The sequence below is a fragment of the Vombatus ursinus genome, unplaced genomic scaffold (genome assembly GCF_900497805.2).
Source record: "Vombatus ursinus unplaced genomic scaffold, bare-nosed wombat genome assembly UNPS02014931.1, whole genome shotgun sequence".
Lineage (NCBI taxonomy): Eukaryota > Metazoa > Chordata > Mammalia > Diprotodontia > Vombatidae > Vombatus > Vombatus ursinus.
Genome location: NW_020954709.1, coordinates 306779 through 327625, shown reverse-complemented (window position 1 = coordinate 327625; position 20847 = coordinate 306779). Strand labels below are relative to the sequence as shown.

The 20847-nt window shown below is 36.8% G+C and overlaps 1 protein-coding gene across 2 annotated transcripts in view; it reads right to left on the bottom strand.

The window, feature by feature from the left end:
• Window positions 1–15798: 15798 nt before the first annotated feature.
• Window positions 15799–20847, bottom strand: part of LOC114029385 (DBH-like monooxygenase protein 1) — a 113520-nt gene continuing 108471 nt past the window's right edge. For both annotated transcript variants that reach the window (XM_027843784.1, XM_027843785.1), the window contains 2 exons: window positions 19647–19815; window positions 15799–16410 (listed from right to left, as the gene is read on the bottom strand). In XM_027843784.1, coding sequence (XP_027699585.1) covers window positions 16195–16410; window positions 19647–19815 — 385 coding nt within the window. In that variant the 3' untranslated portion in view covers window positions 15799–16194. The remainder of the gene's footprint in view (window positions 16411–19646; window positions 19816–20847) is intronic.

The window sequence follows — 20847 nt, the reverse complement described above, 5'->3', positions numbered from 1 at the left end:
GAGAGAGAGAGAGAGAGAGAGAGAGAGAGAGAGAAAGGAAGGAATGAAGGAAGGAAGGAAGGAAGGGAAGGAGGGAAGGAAGGGAAGGAGGAGAGGAGAGAAAGAGAGAGAGGAGGGAAGAAAAGAGAAAGAAAAAGACTTTCTTTATTAGCTATAGGCTCAGAATTTACCATTTACCTGGTTTCCACCAGTTTAGAATCATGGGTATAAACTGTCTGTGGGGAAAATGAAAGGATTTAGAAATGTCAACTTTTGCTATTCAATTTATACCCATTCATTATGAAGGGGAAAGTAAATGGTTCATGGAATACTTTTGTCCTAGATGGACTTTGTACCTGACTAAAATTCATTTCCAGCCTCATTTCAACCCCATTTAGGCCTAGAGTAGGAATGGTTGTGAAAGAAGTAGGAAATCAAACTACATTGGAAATTATGATCAAGGGAAGGGTATCAAAGACACTTTTATCCTGAAAGCCCTTTTACTACATTCAGGACTGAATGGATGGGAAAGGGCTATAAAACCACTTTCCTGGGTCCATTTCAATCCCACACAAGGCTGTAATGGGCCATTTTGCTCTCTCTTAGTTTCTAGACAATTAGGGCTAAGGTGGAGGGAGAGAAGGGAGCAGATATTAACTTTGACTCAGCGTGACCACAGTAATGGGAAGGAGCCCAGAAGCTACAATAAATATCATTTGTGCACTTCCCTATTCCAGGCCTGGGACACAGAATTCTGTGTGACTTCTGGTAGCTTTCTACTACAACCCTAGCCCCTGTTCTGAGGAAGTGGTGTGACAATAACTTCAAGGTGGAAATAATGGATCTTTAATAGAATTGATTATTATCAAGCATCCTTGTTTAGAAAGTAAGAACTTTGAATTGAAAATGTAAAAGACAAGAGAAATCTAGAAAGGTAAACATGTTTGGTCAACTTCAAAGGGCTAAGTGATTGAATCTTCACATCCTGAAAATAGGAAAAGAGGCTATTGTGCTTTCAGAATCCTACAATCTTTAAGTATCAGTGTGAGAAAAGAGAAAAACAAAAAGAAGAGTAGAAAGGGAATTCATTAAGGATCAAATGGGAGAGAAACAGGAAGGAATTTATGATTTCTCAGAGTTGGTACACCATAGGAAAATATTATACAGGCACAGAAATGGAGTGTGAGAAAGTAGGGATCGCATGAACCTCACTATTTACTAAATAGGTCAAGGGAAAATTGGGGCAAAGAAGATTAGAATTAAAATACAACAAAGAATACAGAATGCAAGGAATAAATTGAGTATTATCTAGTACAGGGAAAGGGTTGAAGAAAGGGTGAAGATAGGGACAAAATAGAAACAAATCAGCAAGCTGATTATAAAAAAGAAAATAAAGATTGGGCTAAGGAGTAAGTGTCTAGGATTAGACTGTTCTAACTATGGATGACTATGTTTTATTTCATTCCCTTTTCTCACTTTTTTCTCTTTTAAAGAGAATGGAGACAGGGCAAATGTTATAATATAATATTATGGGGGGGGGATATCCTAACAATCAGAATTGTAAATGTGAATAGAATGAACTCACCCACCAAATGGAAAAAGGTAACAGAATGGATCAGGAAAAACATACAACAATTTATTGCTTAAGAAACACAAGTGAAATATAGAATGTAATCCTACTTCAGTTGAATTAAAAAAAAGCAGAGTGGCAAATATGATGTCAGACAAGGAAACAGCAAAAATAGAGATTTGAGAGGTAAATAAGTAAACTGCATTATTTTTGAAGGCACTATAGTTAATGGAACTGTAATAACATTGTATATGTATATACATATATACATACATATAAATGTTTGTGTAATATATGTATGTGTTTATATAATATATATATTGAATAGCATAGTATCTAAGGACTTAAAAGGAAAACAAAATAAAGTATAGGGAGATCGAGACAATTATTAGGGTGGTTATGGATTTCAATGTTTTCTTTCAGACCTAGACAAATTAAAAACAAAAATGAATAATAAAGAAGTTAAATATATGAAGAGAATATAAGAAAAATGAGATATGGCAGAGTTTTATAGAATACTGAATGAAAAGTAAGCATATTTTGGGCTTTGTATAGTGTGCTTATAAAAACTGACTACATGATAGGCATAAAGAATAGGATAGGTATTATACCTATATTTCCATTGTATAGGAAACTCCCTTTACAAATGCAAGCATCATGTATTTTTACAACTTAAAGTCTTAGAGAGTTGCGTAGGGTACTAAGACATCAAATGACTCTCCCAAAGTGACATAGGATGTGTCATATATAGAACCTGATCCTAGTCTTCCTGATTCTGAGGCCAGATATCTATCTACTACACCATATTGCTTTTTTTAGGGCATTAAAAATAAACATAAACAAATGCAGAATGGCAGTAATATTACATACATTCTGTCTAAAATACAATAAAAAATTTAATCAATAAGGGAATCTAAAAGAAAGGATTGATAATATAATACTGAATAATAGAGTACATAGATTAAAAAAAGGATACAAACAGTGAATAATTTTGTAAGAGAAGATAATAATAAAAAGTAAACATACCAAAATTCATGAGATATAGCCAAAGTGATCTTTAGGGAAAATTTCTCTCTAAATTCTTATGTACTCAAAGGAAAGAAAAAAAGAGGTCAATGGATTGAGTATGTAACTAAAAAAAGCCAACCTAGAAAATCAACAAATAATAATACCACAACTAAAAATAGATATTCTTAAAAAAAGTAAGCACAATTTTTTAAATGAGACAAGACTACTGATGTCCCACAAAAAAAAACCCAACTTCTTTTCTTCACCTTATTTATTTCATCACGTCTTAAGACTAAGGTAACTTTGTGAAGGATAAGACACATTTTTGGAGGAGTGGCTTATATATTAATTAAGGGCATAATCATATCAGTACTTAAAAATGATGGGCAAAGGACAAATAAACCATGAGAGGAAATGATTCATCAGTAATGGCCAATGGAGAGAGCAGCCTGCCTTTGGCTACAACACAGCTGCTTCCCATAGGGAAAAATGATGAAGCATGTCAGCACCATTTGAATCACTGGCTCATTCATTTCCCCCTAATTCTTCTCCTAAAATAATCCCTTCTAAATTCCTTCACTATAAGCATATCTCAATAAAAAGCCGAGTTAACAAACACATTTTTTTTGCATGAAGCTAAAAAGATGCTACAAAAAGCATAATGTTCCCCAATGCTTGGAGTTGTCCCTTTGGCCCAACTTGCCATCCCCAAAAAAGTCCTTGATCATCAAAAGCAGTTCTTATCACCAAAAGAGAATTTGATACTCCAATGAATAGATATATATCCACTTCCTTTGCATCCAGCTTACAGGATCACAGATTTATTTAGAATTCAAAGGGTCTCAGAAAGTATAAGCAAAGGGATAGTAGACCTCAAAGAGATGGAGGCCCTCCATAAAGAAGCAAACATCCTTGTTTCCTTAACCAGAGGGTAGTAGATAACATCAAGCAGAAAGTAAAGCTATCAGAGATGGGTTTTTCTGCTTCTGGTTTCTGCTGCCTGAATCTTCTTGTTGTTGTTCAGTCATTTATTTGTGTTTGATTCTTTGTGACCCCATGGACCATAGCACACCAAGCCTTTCTATCTTTTACTAACTTCCGAAGTTGGTCCAAGATCATGTTCATTGTTTCCATGATGCTGTCTATCCATCTCATCCTCTGCTGTCCCCTTTTCCTTCTGCCTTCAATCTCTCCCAACACCAGTCTTTTCCAAAGAGTCTTGTTTTCTCATTATGTGGGCAATGTATTTAAGTTTCAGCTTCAGTATTTGATCTTCCAGTGAATAGTCTGAGTTAAGTATTGAAGTATTGACTGATTTGATCTCCTTACTCTCAAAAGTCTTCTCCAGCACTACAATTTGAAAGCATCAATTCTGTGGTGCTCAACTTTCCTTATAGTCCAATTCTCACAGTCATACCTTACTACTGGAAAAAACATAGCTTTGACTATATGGACCTTTGTTGGCAAGGTGATGCCTGCTTTTCAGTATGCTGTCCAGATTTGTCATAGCTTTCCTTCAAATGTGTCCTTTTTGGGGGAAATCACCTCCAACCTTTATCAGGTTTGAGAAGACTTGGGCCCTAACATTCTTTGTACTTTTAGACTATCTTACAATTTTTCACAAGCTCAATCATAACTGAAGAATCTCTCCTAGATAGTTTGACTTTTGCGATAATCAAGTGTAAGTGAGGTCTGTGGAGATGGAGGGAGTGGGAATCTCTCTACATCAAATCACAATGTCTTTCTGATTAATATGTCAACTAGAAAAAAAAGAGTATGTGGTCTGTTATTGATTTTGACACATTGACCCTAAAAGATTTATTAAATTCCTAATGCCTTTGAGTTCCTTGATCATTGGACCACCTGGCCTCAAGGACCCAATAAATCAAAACGATACCCAGCATACATCAAACTTCCATTTTTCCTAGATAGGGAAGGTCATAAGTTTTCCCCTTTGAATTTGCTCAAATTTTGAGTTAGCTATTCAAACTAAGACCTTCTAGCAGACCCCCACTCTCTCACTTACCTATTATGTAATTAACATAGCCCTTCCCCATCCCACCCCACTTACGTCCTTTTCATGGTAGGGATAACACTCATTATAATGACTGCTGAACTCCAGAGTCTAATGCTACTTCTCTAATTTGTGGAAATCAAAGGATAATGCTTTTCTTGAGCAACTCCACAACTTTGTCCCTAAGGCAATCCCAAAGAGCTCTCACATCAATTAATACAATTTGTGGGTAGCTGCAAGTGGTAGTTAAGTAAGCAGTGGACTACGAAGGTGGTGATTTGAGTTCTAGTCTTGCTGAAATGATTTCATAACAATATAACTTTGGTCAAGTTGCTTAATTCCTCAGGGAGACTTTTCTTCACATCCTAAATACAAAGAAGTTTCTTTGCATTTTCAATGAGAGAGGCTAAAGGACTACAGAAAATGTCAGTAGATCTTAATGTCACAAATTTTATGGACCAACATATTTCTAAGACTGAGTTTCCTGTTACCGTGAGGAGGTTGGACCACTTCTCTGTGCCATCCCACCAGAATCAATCAGAAACAAAACAACCATAATTAAAATATTCTCTCTTTCTTGAGTACTTCAGAGTATCTACTTGGCCCCATATTCTCTTGTTTCTGGCCCCTCCTCTCCACTTCTACTGCCACCACTCCAGTTCAGATTCTTGTCTGTATTGTCCAAAACTATCACAATAGCCTCCTGATTGTTCTTTCTTCTTTTAGTCTCTCTCCCTTCCAAACGATTCTCCACAGCCCTTTACCTTCGCTATGCTGCAACCAAAGGAAAAATGGCCACATTTTCTGATATATCCTGAATATATCCTTTATGCATCTTTATGCATATGCATGCACATTCTCCAACCCCACCCCCCCATCTTCAGATATATTGTCCCTGGTAAGCATTATGAATCTTTTCTCTATATCATAATAGTAAGACCTAGGCTAAGCTCCTTCTGAAATCTACCTTGGAATACTAAGGGTTAGCGCTTCTGAGTAGAGGCAGTGTGTTTTAGTAGGAAGAACACTGAATTGTTCAACTTTTGGATCTACTAATTACATCACTTAGCCCCTTTTTGGCTTTTGCTTTTTTTTTTTTTTTTAATCTGTAAAATGAGAAAACTGGACAAGTTAATTTCTAAGGTATCTTCCAGCTCCAAATCTTATAATGCTAACTGTTGATTCTGGAAGGTAGCCTGACTGTATCTGAGTAGTTTTTTTTTCCTAATCAAAAATTTATCCCTGAGGTAAATTGACCTCCTGATCCAGGAAGAGAACAAAATATAGCTGAGATACACAAGTCATTCAGAAAAGGGAGATACAAAGCACACCTACTTCTCCTTTAGCCTTCTTATGGGTCAGAGAAAAGCTTGTATAAAGGGAAGTTTATAGGCTTCGACATGGAAAAGACCTTAGGGGTTATCATGTTCAACTTCCCCCCTTTCACCTCTACCATTTTACAGATGAGGTAACTAAGTCACAGAAATGATAAATTAGGTATCTCAAATAATGCCACTGATAAGTGCTTAAGGTAAGATTTGAACCCAAGTTCTCCTGACTCCAAGTCTGGTATCCCATGGAGCCTCTCATGTTCCCCAGAAGGTCCTCATGCTCCATTTTTGTCCTTTCCAAGCTCTGGAACCTTTCTTGCTCTGATCCTTTCTCACTAATGATAGCCAAATCTGTCTGAAGTCAACAGGAGCATATTAAGATATACATGACCAATGCATAGATTGTTTTGTGTGGTTATTCTTATGTTTTACAAGTGTAATGAGGTGTCTGGCACATGCACAGAATGCCTTAGATGGCTGGCATCTCCACATGGAGGACAATAGGAAGCAGATGGCATCTCTTCATTTTCTAAGGTACTCTGTGTGTGTGCTGGATATCAATCACACTAGGAAGGTTTTTTTTCTTTGTCTTGTTTTCATTTAGAGAGAGATTTGAGAGGGAGAAAGGGACTAATCATAGGAATGACAAAAAAGGGAAAAAGGAGCAGTCATAATAATATTTTTAAGTATACAGAAGAGAACAGAAGGATGTTCAGAAGGATACACAAACTAGAATGAAAGTTTTGAAACACATGTTAAATTTATTATATTCTTTTGTAATGTAAGCTGTAAGCATGATAAAGTCATGATATCCTGTAAAATTCTGTTTCTGTTCTTTTATGTATATGAAATTCTTCTGTTTCATTATGTTTGTCAAATACAGAATGAAGAATTTAAATTGTTTAAATGATTGTTCAATGGAGTTGGATCCCACTTCTATTTACTGTCTTAAGGGAATTTGGATAAGTCACTTAACTTCCTTGGGCCTCAGTTTCCCTATGTGCAAAGTGAGGAGCTGCTTGGAATGCATATTTAAAATCCCTTTCAACTTGAATCCCATGATACTTTGTACTTCCAGGATTCTACTAGTAATATCATTTATTTGCCAAAATTCCCAAAGAACTTCACTATAGGAGAAAGTATAATAGTTCTGGTGTCAGAGAACCTGGGGTTCAATCCTACATATGACATATACTGCCTGTATTACCCTAGGCAAAACACTTAACACCTCTGTTCCTAAATTTCTTCACCTATAAAATGATGGGTTTGTTCTAGATGAACTTTGAAAGTCCTTCCAGTTTTAAATTTATGATCCCATTATCTCATTTCAGTCCCACAACAAGCTTATTCTGAGTGCTGCAGGTACAATACAAGGTGGAAATTGAGGTTAAGTGAATTTTCCATGGTCACATAGGTAATAAACATCAGAGGGAGTATTGAAATCTATGGCTTCCTGATTCTAAGTCCCCTCCACACTCTATCCAAAACATTGTCCTGTATACTTCTTCCTTCCTGTAGCTTCCCCAGCTAGAGCAGAGAATTGAAATGAGAACTTTGTGGGCTGGAAGCTTCTTTTCATCCTTGTAATCAAAGTCTCTGCAACTGGAGAGCAGATGGCAAGGAGGCTACTGGTCTACCCATTTCACTTCCAGACCATGATTTAAGGATCTGGCTATTATATTTGAGTTTTCTTGGGTAGAATTGAAGCCTCATCCCTATGAACAAAGCTCAGGGAGAACAGAGAAGCTACATAAACTGCTATCAAAGTGAGAGTTTTACTTCCTGTGTTTTTGTGGATTGCTAGTCTCCAGACTATGGTTGCCACCTCTAAAACTATGATCTGAATGACCTCACCCCACCTGACAGGTAAATTTAATGATTATGTGTTGTCCTAGGATAGGCTCCTGACCAGGCCAGTCTGGGATCTCAGGTTTGATCCAAGAATAAAATGAAACATTCATTGAAGATCTGACAGTTATCAAAAGGAGGCTTGCTTAGTCATAGGGCAGAAGGATATACAACAAGGGTATTCAGTGAGGACACATCTTGATCCAAATGAATGGTTCTCTTGCCTCTGTGTTGTCCAGGGTGGTCCACAGGTCACAAAGTTAATCTCAACTACCACTCTACAACAGCACTGCTTTCTTACTTAGAACAATTTTAGTGGGTGTTGGATGAGGGGAGGGGTAATTTATACCTCCTCTGATCCAACAGTATCCTGGCTCATAACACCTGGGCCGGGTGTATCTCACAGTGAAATGTCCCCAGGAGATCAAAACTATGCAGCAACACCCTTCTCAAGCCCTGGAATTTTGCTTGAGTATTGTTGTAGCCAAATCTGCCTAGGATATCATTGGATCAGAAGAGGTATAAATTATCCCTCCCCTTCCCCAACACCAGCTGGAGTATTTGACCAGCACTTGAACCTCAAAGCTCCTCTGTCTTCTTAAGAACTCCCATGTAAAATCCCTAGCCCTGTGGCAAGTCCAGGGTCACATTCATTCATTCATCTCCTACTAGGAAGATACAAAGAAAAAAATCCCTTCCTTAAAGAAGCTTACAGCCTACTTTGGGGTGGGGGTACTGGAAGCACACACAAAACAACATAAAGCAACTGTTGAATTGACTTTCATCCACTAAATCCATGACTTTCACTTTTGCAATTCACATGTAGAGTATCATCTTTCCCATCAAAACCCCACACTGCTATTATCTCATCCTACTTGCCATGGGGCTATTCTCAAATGACTGGGATCTCCACCTTAAACTACTGAAAATTCTTCTTCTCCAACAGAGAAACACTTGGTTCAAGATCATCCACTCTGGACCTTAAGTCCATTCCATGAACCATCAAATTACTCTTCTTAAAGTGAGGATCTGACCATGTCACCCCTATTCAATAAACTCCAGTGGCTCCCTATCACCTCCAGGATCAAATAAAAAATTCTCTGTCATTCAAAGCCCTTTACAACATGGCTGCCTCTTACCTTTCCAGCCTTGTTATACTTTACTCCCTGCAAACACACTGAAATCCTGTGACACTAACCTTGCTGTTCTTTGCACAAGAAACTTCATATCCTAACTCCAGATGTTTTCATGGGCTTTCCCTCTCTCTTTCTCCTCATCTTCATCTCCTTGTTTTCCTGGTTTCCTTCAAGTTCCAGCTAAAATCCCACCTCCCACATGAAGACTTTCCCAATCCCCCTTAATCCTAATTCCTTCACTATGGATTAGCTCCAATTTATCCTGTATATATCTTGTTTATACATAGTTGTTTATTTGTTATCTACCCCCACTAGACTGTGAAGTCCTTGAAAATAAGGATTGTCTTTTGCCTTTCTTTGTATGGGCACAGTGTCTGATACCTGAGAGGCATTGAATAAATGCTTATTCATTGAGTGGCTAAAGTCAACCTTACTTCATTTAGCACAAAAGATTGAAGCTGAATCTTAATTCTCATACTAGCCTGTATCTCCTCCCACTTCTGCTTAAACATGGGTGGTGATATTCTGTCAGCTTCAGGTATTTGGATTCAGTTATGTTCCTGGCACTAGAGGGGTCCTACCATCACCACTGTCACATGAATAATAGGCCTTTCTTTTTTAAAATTCATTTTTACTTATATCTTTTATGTTTGGATATCACAAAAATTATCCACTATCCTTCATCTCCCAGAAAGCCATCACATATAACAAATCACACTTTAAAGAAAAGAAAAAGAAAAAAAATAGCCATACTGATAAATATATTGAAAAAAATCTGAAAATATATGTAATATATCACATCCATGGACCTCCCACCTCACCAAAGGGATAGAATGGAGGTGTCTTTTCACATTTCTTCTTTGGAGCCATTCTTACTCTTTGTAATTTTCTAAAATTCAATTTTTATTGTTTTGTGATTCCAGTTACATTGTTATAGTCATCGTGTACATTATTTTCTTGGCTCTACTTATTTCATTCTACCATCAGTTCAAGAAAAAATTTTCATGCTTTTCTTTACTCATCATATTAGTAATTTCTTATTAATGGCCTCATTAGATTATGAGCTCCTTGAGGGCTGGGACTATTTTTTTTGTCTATGTTTGTATGTGTAATGCTTAACACAGTGCCTAGCAGATAGTAGACACTTTATAAATGCTAATTGAATTCCTGGAGTATAAGCCAGGTAGTGGAATTTCAAGGTGACATTTTAGTCATTTATTTGCATGATTTCAAATTGCTTTCCAAAATGGCTGTATTGATGCATAGCTCACTGATAATCCATTTGTATGCCTATCTTCTAACAACCTCTTCTTCAATTACTATTTGCATTTTTTGTCATTTCTACCAATTTTCGGGTTGTGAGGTAAAACCTCTGGGTTGTTTTTATTTGCAATTCTCTTATTATTGGGGAATGGCTTTTAAGATTGTGTGTACTTATATACACATGCATATTTATAAATGTGCATATATATACACATATATATACATATGTATATATATATATATATGCCTGTATATACACATAAGTATGTGTGTGTATAGACATAAAGAGAAATTTGATACAAATTTGATATATTTTTCCCATTTAATCACTTCTCATCTTATCCTAGATACATTAATTTTGCACATAGAGAACTATACAGAAGATTTTTGGTTTCATGTAATCAAAGTTATCTACTTTATCTTTTGTCTTTGCCTCACTCTCATCTTTGGTCAACCATACATCTACCCATAGCAGTGAAATGTACTTCTCTAATTTTTTAATGGTATGATCTTTAATATTCAGGTTATGTTTCCATTTACAGTGTTTGTGAAATATGATGTAAAGTGTTGATCTGTGCATAATTCCTGCCGTATTATTTTCTGGTTGTCCCCAGCAGTTTTATTAAAGAGTCAATAAAAACTCAGACTCAACAACATTGATTAAGCACCTACTATGTACCAGGTTCTGTGTTAAGCCCTGGGGATACAAAGAAAGGCATAAGACAGTCCTTGCCCTCAACAAGCTCACAATCTAATGAGGAAGATAACACATAAAAAACGAAGCTGAAAAGGGGTGGATAAGTAAGAAGAAAGCATGGTGAAGTCCTGTAAGTAGGATGGGAAATGATCTAAGGAAATGAGGGTTTCAGAGTTGATTTCATCTTGCACAGAATGAAGAATTTCTGGAAATCATGAAGTCCATGAAAGTAGCAGAATAGGAAATGATGAGCTGAATTCACTGCACAACTTTTCTACTCAGTCTCTTCCCTGTTTATTCTAGTCTTTCATTCTTTGATTAATGCTAGTTATATTTAATTATTCTCTCTTTCATCTCTGTATTCCTCATGGAATTGAAGCTTCTAAGGTTCCTGTTTTAAGTTCCCTCTTCTTAACAGTTTCTATATTATTGGCTTGCAGATCTTGCCCCTGTCCCCCTTTTATCTGTTTACAAATACCAATTTAAAGAGATGGAAACAGTAGCAGCATTTCTCCCATGGTAGGAATTTTTCTATGTCACTGATTGTACCCTTTACTACCCCTATGTTAGGAGGCAGATAGGTGGTATAGCAGATAGAGTTGTGGGCCTGGAATACTGGCAAAGGAGAAGTAGTTCCCATAGCAATGACTTGTTATGTGTAAATTTACAAATGCACTTATCAGAACAATTACTTATAAGAAATTAAGCAACCTCACCAGTAGTTAAGTAGGTTGATTGCAGTGGCCTTATTCTTTATTGACCCTTCCTATTCCCTGGGGAGCACCTAGTATAGCTTAAGGACACCATTTGCCCAAGGGACAGAGACATGAACACAATGTTCTTGCCTCCCTGACAGGCTCCTAAAAGCTATTTTTTATAGTCATCTAGCCTAAGAGGTCCACAGTTTTGTCCCAGAGCAATCCTCCAGTTGTCATCTCTTGATTCTCTTCCTACCTGTTTGACCTCTTCTTGGTCTTTTTTTTTTTTGCCAGATCATTATTTTTCTCCTACCCACTAAATATGGCCATCCCCTAAGGGTCTATTGTGGGCTCTATTTTCTTTTTTTACACTCCTATCTTTAGTGATTTTTATCAGCTCCCATGAGTTCAGTTATCATCTTTATGTAGATGACTCCAAAATTTATATATAGCTATAATTTTCTTTCTGATTCCCATTCCTCTATAATCAGTCACCTATCGATCATTGAGATGTTCCATCGACACTTCAAATTCAACTTGTCTGAAAGAGAACTTTTAGTATTTTTCTCCAAATATGGCAAGATGCAGGTCAGGATGACCAGTGATGGCCCTAGATACAGTAGGAGACCATGGCTTTTTAAAGCTAAGGTTTTTCCCAGGTCTCAGTTTGTCTGAGAAAATGCCCATTCAATAATTAAAGGCTAGATAAGAATTAAGACAAAAGATGGCCTGGTTTGCCTTCACCAAAGAATCATTTTGGGGGTTCCTTTATGCTGACTCCCTACATAGTTACTTGGCACAGAGCGGGAGCTTAAATGTTTGTTTAATTGAATTTATGGGTCAAATTAGGAGAGGAAGGCACCAATGTTGTGAATTAATTCTGGGCTAAACAAATTTTTGTTTAGTCATATCCAACTCTTTGTGACCCCAGCTAGGTGGTACAAGTAGATAAAAGTGCTGGACTTGGAATCAGGAAGACTCGAGTTCAAATCCAGCCTCAGAAACTTACTAGCTGTGTGATCCTGGGCAAGTCATTTAACCTTATTTGGCTCAGTTTTCTTATCTGCAAAATGAACTGGAGAAGGAAAAGACAAACTAGTATCTTTGCCAAGAAAACCCCAAATGGAGTCACAAAAATTTGAACTCAACTGAAATGACTGAATGACAAAAAACAACAAATCAACTTCCCCCTTTGCTGAGAATGTGGCTCTGAGGCATGTTCTTACCTCTGCTTTCTTATGGCAGTATATAGAGAAGTCAACATTCCCACATCCTGGATATAACTGGGAGGTAAGGCACCTGCCAAACAAGTGGGGATGCTTGGAGTGAAGCTAAGAGCCTTACATGAACTCTGACTATATCATAAGGATAACTACACAATCTTAACAGTTGACAAAAAAATCCGTGATAATAACTCACTTTTTTAAAGCACTAAGATTTTTAAAGTGCTTACCCCAAAATGAGGAAGCTGAGCTCAAGGAGTCTGTTACTTTCCCATAGTTATACAGTAAGAGTCACAGTGAGGATTCAAACCCAGGTCCTGCCAACTCCAAGTTCAGTGTTCTTTCTCCTACATGATGCTGTTTTCTTAGAAGATCCCTTCTTGTTCTGACATTCCATGTTTTAATCTTTGGAGACATCATCTTACTTATGTAAATGGAGTATTTTGTATTAAGCAAAAACAATTTACCTCAATCCCAATGAAAGAACTCTTTCATTGTAAAGAAACACATATACCAATGTAGATTCTTTTTGGTAGCATAGTTTATTCTGCACTGATAAGTGAGCAGAGTAGAACCCATTCAATTGAAAGTAAAAACACCTGGCCTCCATAAAAATAAGCCTTTCAAGTATTTTCCGGGGGAAATTTCTGTTTTAGAATGGAAAAATGGCTAGTTGGAGGGAGGAGAGTATGACTAGCTTTTTTGATGACAGGCTGTCATCAGATGCCACCTTTCTCCTGCCTGGTGCTGCCAAACCCCTTTTCTAAAACTCATATTTGGAATCTTCTATTTCTGAAATCTCATAGGCTAGAAACTTCCAGTTTCCTGAAAAAAATGGCAGGTACCTCCCTACCATTAGCTTCAGGAATAAGAGGCCAAATAGGCCTAAGTAGACCCTGCCCTTCCCTACAAAACACCTGGCCCTCTTGAGCTGTCCTGACACTTGGAGTAGAGACAGACCCAGTAACTCAACCCCTGAATGGCAAGAGTTTGGCATAATGAACTGCTAAATCCTGGGGAAAAAAAACAAAGAACAAAAAAAAACTTTTTATGAGACCATTGTGGACTCCCTCCTCCTTAAAAGATCATCGAGTCAAGGCTCTCTGGTATCATCCCTGATTTTATCCCTTTCTTGCCTTTTATCATCCCATTTTAAAGGTGTTGATCCTAGCCCCAATATAGAGGTTGGTGGGTTCCCCTTATTACCTCAACTTCTGAGCCTGTTCAGGGAAGGGCATGGAAATGCTATCACATTACTCTTCCTTTGTTGCAGTCTGATTCTTCCTTTGTACTCTCTGAGAATGGGGGTATAAGGTATCAAGTGATTTTCCTTTAAAATTGGCAAATAAAAAGGTCTAATGTTTTAGGTTTGACTGCCCTCATCTGGTTCTTATTGCAGCAAATGAGCCCAATAACTTCTTGCTGGACATACCTTGACACATGCCAGACTAACAGAGTCTGTTTCCAAAACCAGGATAAATGAATCAGTGGCCTTTACTGATGGTGTCGCTGGGAAACCCTGAGGCAGGGGTATATTGGTAAATGGTTCACAATTGGTTTTCCCAAAAAATGTACACACAATATACTTTTGTATTTTATCTTCATCATCAATATTTTCTCCAATACTTTCTTAAGTCTAGACAATCAAGAAAATAATAAGCCAAGCTCTGATTTGTAGCATTTGCTGATCTCTGAGGTATAAATGCTCACATCAAAAAAATTAACAATTGGTGATCCAGGTAGGAGCTGGCTCTAGCACACCCCTGTCAGGAAGTGGGGACTGAGTGAGGTTGAGCTAAGAAGAGTTCCCATAGGCTTGTAGAGTCGAATTGAGTATTTTATGAAGTTGTATAGGCAATAGCATATTTCCCATAAAGAAAATTCTCATGGAAAATTGTAGAATCAGATAGATTATAAAAGTTTATAAAAGGAAAAAGTAAATACCAGTAACAATATATTTTACAAACATTACAGAATTTTAATCAAATGATTTATTGCAAGTGTATGAAGGAAATATTTCAAAACGTTATCTATATTAACGACTTTATATGACATTGTTTTCCAGAAGAAAACCAGCTCTAAAATGGCATCAACAAAGCAACATATGCAATTGACTAGGCTAGTAACAGAAGAACTTGAATCACGTGCACATCTCAAGGAGAGAACGAGATACCACAGGCAGATTTAATTCCATTTAGTTTATTAATGTCATTCTAACATAAAACTATTTTGAAAATGTGGAAATGTATCTGAACTGTACAGAAAGCAACCTTAATCATGTAACATGAGTGCTATAATGGGTATATGCTAGAAACAGAGGGACCAATGGATCTTTTTTAAAGTGATAACTGGTTTTATTAAGGAAAATTAGTTTATTAATTATGCATATAAAAATAAATCTACAAGAGCAACTAGGGCTCAAATTCAGCTAGTAGTCAGTAAGTGTGACATACCAGCACTGTTTTGGCAGCAGGCTATATGGTTTTCTCACTCTTACTTGCCTCTCATCTGTGCAGGTCAAAACACTCTGCCTCTGATAAGGAACCAACGTAAAGGGCTTCAACCACTGGCCATCAGCAAGCCGAGAAAACCTTTTCCTCTGTGGCTCTACAACCAATCTTCTATTCTGTATCCTTAAGGCTCCAGAGTCTGTATAGGTGATCAGAGCACTCAAGGCAAAACTCAGCAACAGGTGAGTGAGGAAGGCAAAAGCAGAGCTGTGGGGTTGGGGATTGTGAAATCTTAAAAGGAGAACTGAAAGAAAAGTGAAGGGTGCAGTCAGGCCCTTAAAGGAAGGGGACTTAATGTAGTGGTAGCTTTGCAATAGTTGGGGGTAATGAAAAAAATAGTGAAGAATCAAACAAAAAAAGGGACACAGGCATGCTTAGATAAAAGGACAAACATCACAGTTGAAAGAGAAAGACAGGATAATAATAATAAGGTAAACTCAAAGAACAAGAAAAAGGAAGAAAAGTGGAATGGAGCTTTCCTCATTTTTTTAGATAACTTTTTTTCCAAAATACAGAAGAGAAAATCCAAAGTATATTAAAAAGCAGAAATTAAGCAAAATAGTCAATATTTTTTTAAAGAAGGGGAATCAAAATGCACAATTGTCCCATCTTTTCCTTATCCCCAAAGAAAGATTTTATTTCATGGAGTGTTCATTTCACTGAACATCCTTATATAGAATTTGATATCTCTGGAAAAGTAGAAGTTGGCTAATTAGTGTTCTAAATGAGCTAGGTGAAGATAGGAGAAGTCTGTATCCTAAGAAAAGTGACCAGGAGAGGGGAAAGAAGGAGATGACTTCCAACTAGTCTATGACCTGTGCCTTCATCTTAATTGCTCTTTGACCAGGGGAAATGAGAGTGCAAACATATTCTGTGCTTGCTTGGCATAGAGAACATCACCAAATATCATCAAATTATTATGAAAAATGCCTGATGCTCACTGTGTTACTGAAGATAAGAAAGGAAACAGTCATCTGGAGAACAAAATTTGGGTATAAAGAGGAGGTAGAAGAGGAAGAGGAGGAAGAAGAAGAGGAGGAAGAGGAGGAGGAAGAGGAGGAAGATCCACACACAAATGGCTCTGGTTTATATGGTCTTTCAACTTCTGGAGGCAATGCTGTCATTCCTTGAATCTGAAATTAAACAAATAAAAATGAGCATGTCTTTCATGAAATATGATTAATGGTCATATTTTTTCAAACTCATAAGATTCTAATCAAACCCTTTAATTTTACTGATGAAGAAATTAAGGTCCAGGCAGTTAAATGACTTACCCCAAAGGAGTAGTAGAGGAAGAGTTTGAACCTAGATCCTGTGACTTTATAGTAAGAGTTCTTTCCAGTCTTACATGCTGGCTAGTGACTAGCTAGAAGAAAGCAACTGGCCAGGGATGATAAAAAGTCAAGAAGAGTGTTAACTATAGCTTTGGATAAACACAGATGTCAACTCTAGTCTTAGAATTTCTTCACTCCTTGTTTCCACCTTCTCCATCAAGTCCAAAGTTGGGAGATAAAAAACTGTCCCATGTAATATGGAGAATTAAAGTTTCTAACCAATGAAAAAATACAGATTGAGCATCAACTAGGCATAAGGTATTATCAGTCCTCTGTCTCTACCCTCAAGTTGTTGTTGCTGTTGAGTTGTTTCAGTCATGTCTGACCCTCCTTGCCTCCATCTGGGATTTTCGTGGCAAAGATACTGGAGTGGTTTGCCATTTCCTTCTCTAGCTCATATTACACTCAAGTAGCTTAGGAAATAAATGGGAAAGAGAACATTTACATACAATGATAGCTAATGTTCTAAGGTCTTTGATTTAAAGAGATATATATGTGATATAGACAATAAGCACCATAGCTGCCCAGAAAGGAGTTGGTAGTTTTCAGCTCAATATTAAAAAAAGAACTTAAGGATGAAAGTAGTCCCCAAATGCAATGGGCTGCTTGGGAGATAGAAGGTTAATCATGATTGAGATGATTGAGTAGAGTTTGGGTAACTATTTGTTGAAGATAAAGTGATAGAATTCATGCTTCAGGTAGGGGGAGAACTAATTGACCTCTGAAGGTCTTTCCAATTTTAACATCCATAAGTCTATAAGATTCTATTATTCATAAAGAAGGTTGAACTTGAAGGGAGCAGGGGAAGATGGCAAAAAAGAAAGGTAGGATTGAGCTAAGTAGAGAGGAAGAGGGAGGGCATTCCAGGCAAGTGAATAGCATAAGCATAAGGTGATATTGAACATGGCATCTTCAGGGGATAATAAATGAACAAGTTTGGCATTAGTGTAGGGTTTGGTTAAGGATAGGCAATCAGACAATAGAAACAGGTGTGAGTCAGATTATGTAAAACTTAATTACCAGGTTCAGGAGTGTTGTCTTTAGATAATAGGGAGTTATTGAAGGTTGTGTAAAACAATATTTTAGAGAGAGTAATTTAATGATTATGTACAGTATGGAATGATGAAGAAAGAGACCTAGAGGAAAGGAGAATAATCAGGAAGTTATTATAATAATCTAGGTAAAGGAGAAAACAAAAAGTGAACTATTCAAAATAATTTTAAAATCCATAAAAAAGCTAGGAATTATGCTATCAGTTAACATTTAGGGTTTGCATAAACTGTTGTTTAATCATTCAGTTGTGTCCAACTCTTTGTGACTCCATTTGGAGTTTTCTTGGCAAGGATAGTAGAATGGTTTGCCGTTTCCTTTGCCAGCTAATTTTACAGATGAGGAAACTGAGGCATACAGGGTTAAGTAACTTGCCCAAGGTCACACATCTAGTAATTGAGGCCAGAATTGGACTCAGGAAGATGAGTCTATCCACTGTGCCACCTAACTGCCTTTTTCATAAATACATTTGCAAATCATTCTTTGCAAACAAAAAGGAAGAAACTTCTTAGAGAATATTGCAGAGAAAAAGATGATATTATCTAAATTAATGTGTAGATTTAGTGCTTTATCCTACTGCCAAGAAGAAATAAAAATAATTAAAATTTTATTTAGAGGAATTAAAGTTCAAAAATCTGAAATGAAATACTAAAACAAAGCAGAAATGAAGGGAGCCTAGCATTACCAGATTTCAGACTAGATCATAAATCAGTAATTACCAAAACTATTTCTATCTTGTACTTTAAAAAATAAAATTAGATAAATGGAAGAGATTCTATCAACAAGATCTAGAAGCAATTAAACATAATAACCCAGAGACTGATAAACTAAAGTACATGAACCACTGAAGAAAGGGTACCTTATCTTCTAGAATGTGTAGGAAACTAGAAAGCAATTTGGCAGAAATTAGGTTTAGACCAACATCTTATGCCATATACCAAAACAAGTTACAACCTGACATATATTTAATCTAAATGGATACATCATTTAAAAAAAAACAACTAGGATACTGGTAAAAATGAAGTGCTACTTTTGCCTATTGTTTGGAGAATTCATAACCAGAGTATAGAAGAGAAATTATCGACTGGGAAAAACCTTCACACAAAATGTTTCTGTTAAAGGTCTGATATAAAAGATATATAGGAAATTGATACAAATATGTGTCATTCCCATTAAACAAGTAGACAAAAGATACAAACGGTTTCCAAAAGATGAAATATAAATAAAAAAGGAATTTATAAATAATCTTGCCATTTGTTTCTGTACTTGCATTCATTCAGCATAGTGAAAGAGCACTAGATTTAGGTGCAACTCTGGGCTCCGATACTTATTGTCTGACTATTTTAACTTGTCAGTTTTCTCACCTTTACAGTAAGTATGATCCATTATTTAGGTCATAGGGCAGTTATCAGAAAAGTGCTTTGTAAATGTTAAAGTGCTATATAAATATGAGTTAGTATTGAATCGATGGAGATTTGGTGATAATCTTGATGTGTTGGGAGGGAGAAGGAAGATTCATTTCTGACTTAGACTTTGCACCTAGGTAACTAGTAAAATGAAAATATCACTGACAGAAATAGAGAAATCAGGAAGGATTCTTTTTGATAGGGCATAATAAGGAATGTTTCTTAACAGCAGTTAAACAATCAATAAATATTTATTAACTGCTTACTATGTGCCAGGAACATTTGCTAAGAGATGGGAGATACAAGAATAAGTAAATGATAGTCTCTGCCCTGAAGTAGTTTATATTCTAATGGATTCATATGCTGCATTTAAGTAGATATTGGGATATCTACTACCCAGGAGGGAATTACAGATTTTAGACTGGAGCTCAAAGTAGAGGTCAGCATTTGGAAATGTTTCTTCCTTTATCACTGAGCACCCCCTCTTCCCAATAAAGCAGTATCTTTACTTCTCATTAGGCACTTCATTTGTAGATACCTTGCTTATGCTTCATTTAATGAAAATAGGGAAAGGCTTACCGACCACTCTGCATTGTCTGTCTTGGAACATCTCACATTCACAGGCAGCCCAAGGACAAGTTTATTGAAGGAGATGCCATCTTTTTTGGACCATTTAAACTTGTTCATCGCATCCATGAAAGATAAGTTTTTATATTGCTTAGGACTCTTGATAATGAAAGGCCAAGTCCTGAATTTAAAACAGACATACAAATTAGCCATGTTCAGAACAAAAACAATAAATATTACCCTTAAGCAAGGCTCATGTTAATTTCTCAACTGTTTGAAAAATAGAACTCTCTGATCAGGTTCCTAGACCTGGACTCAGACAATCTGTGAACAAACAGGAATCTAAGCAGAAAACAAATATGGACGAACAAAAAAATGGACAAAATGGACAAAATTTTGCCTCAGATCCCTCAGAAAGGAATACTTTCTAAATGAGCGTCTTTTGCCCTCTCTTGTTTCCTTCCTTTAATAGTAAATTATCTTCCCTAAAATTCTACTCTGATGCCTCATGACAAATAGCTTCTAAGTGAGCCTTGGTTCTCAAAAAACACATTGGAACAGTCCAAGTTCTTTTGGATTCAACTAAATCCAATCCTTTGACTGAATTCAAACTTAAAGTCAAAGGACCACTGTGAAGTTTGGATTTACTCAAAGGGCCACACTTGAGGACCTAGAGGGCCACATGTGGCCTTGAGGCCCCAGGTTCCCCACCTACTAAACAGAAAAAGCTTTTGAGTGTGGGCCTAATGATGGAATTCACATCTGCTGTGCAAGCTCCAGCTAAGCTTGGAGATGTTCACAACCAGAAGGCCAATAAGGGGGTAAAGTTGTTGCTGTTAAAGTGTTAGGTAGTCTTGTTCTATATTAGAGATTCAAAGTTACACCTTGAATCATTCTGTGGACTTTTTTCCTTCTTACCAGCTGTCTACCCTAGATAAAACTTCATTCTGAGGTCTTCCTCTCCTGATGGGCAGCTACCTCATTGGTATTATTGTTTCAGGATTGACCTCCAGAATGCTTCACCTCACTCATGCTTCAAGCCACTCTCTTGACTTCTTCTCCTTTTCCACCAGCTTTTTTGGCCACTTGAGGATAGCATCCCTCTTCCAGTTTCCCTTTATGTGTTGATTTGCTTAATGTAAACTCCTTCACAATAGGAACTATCTTGTTAGCTTATATTTGTGTTCTTAGTGCTTAGCACTGTGCCTGGCAT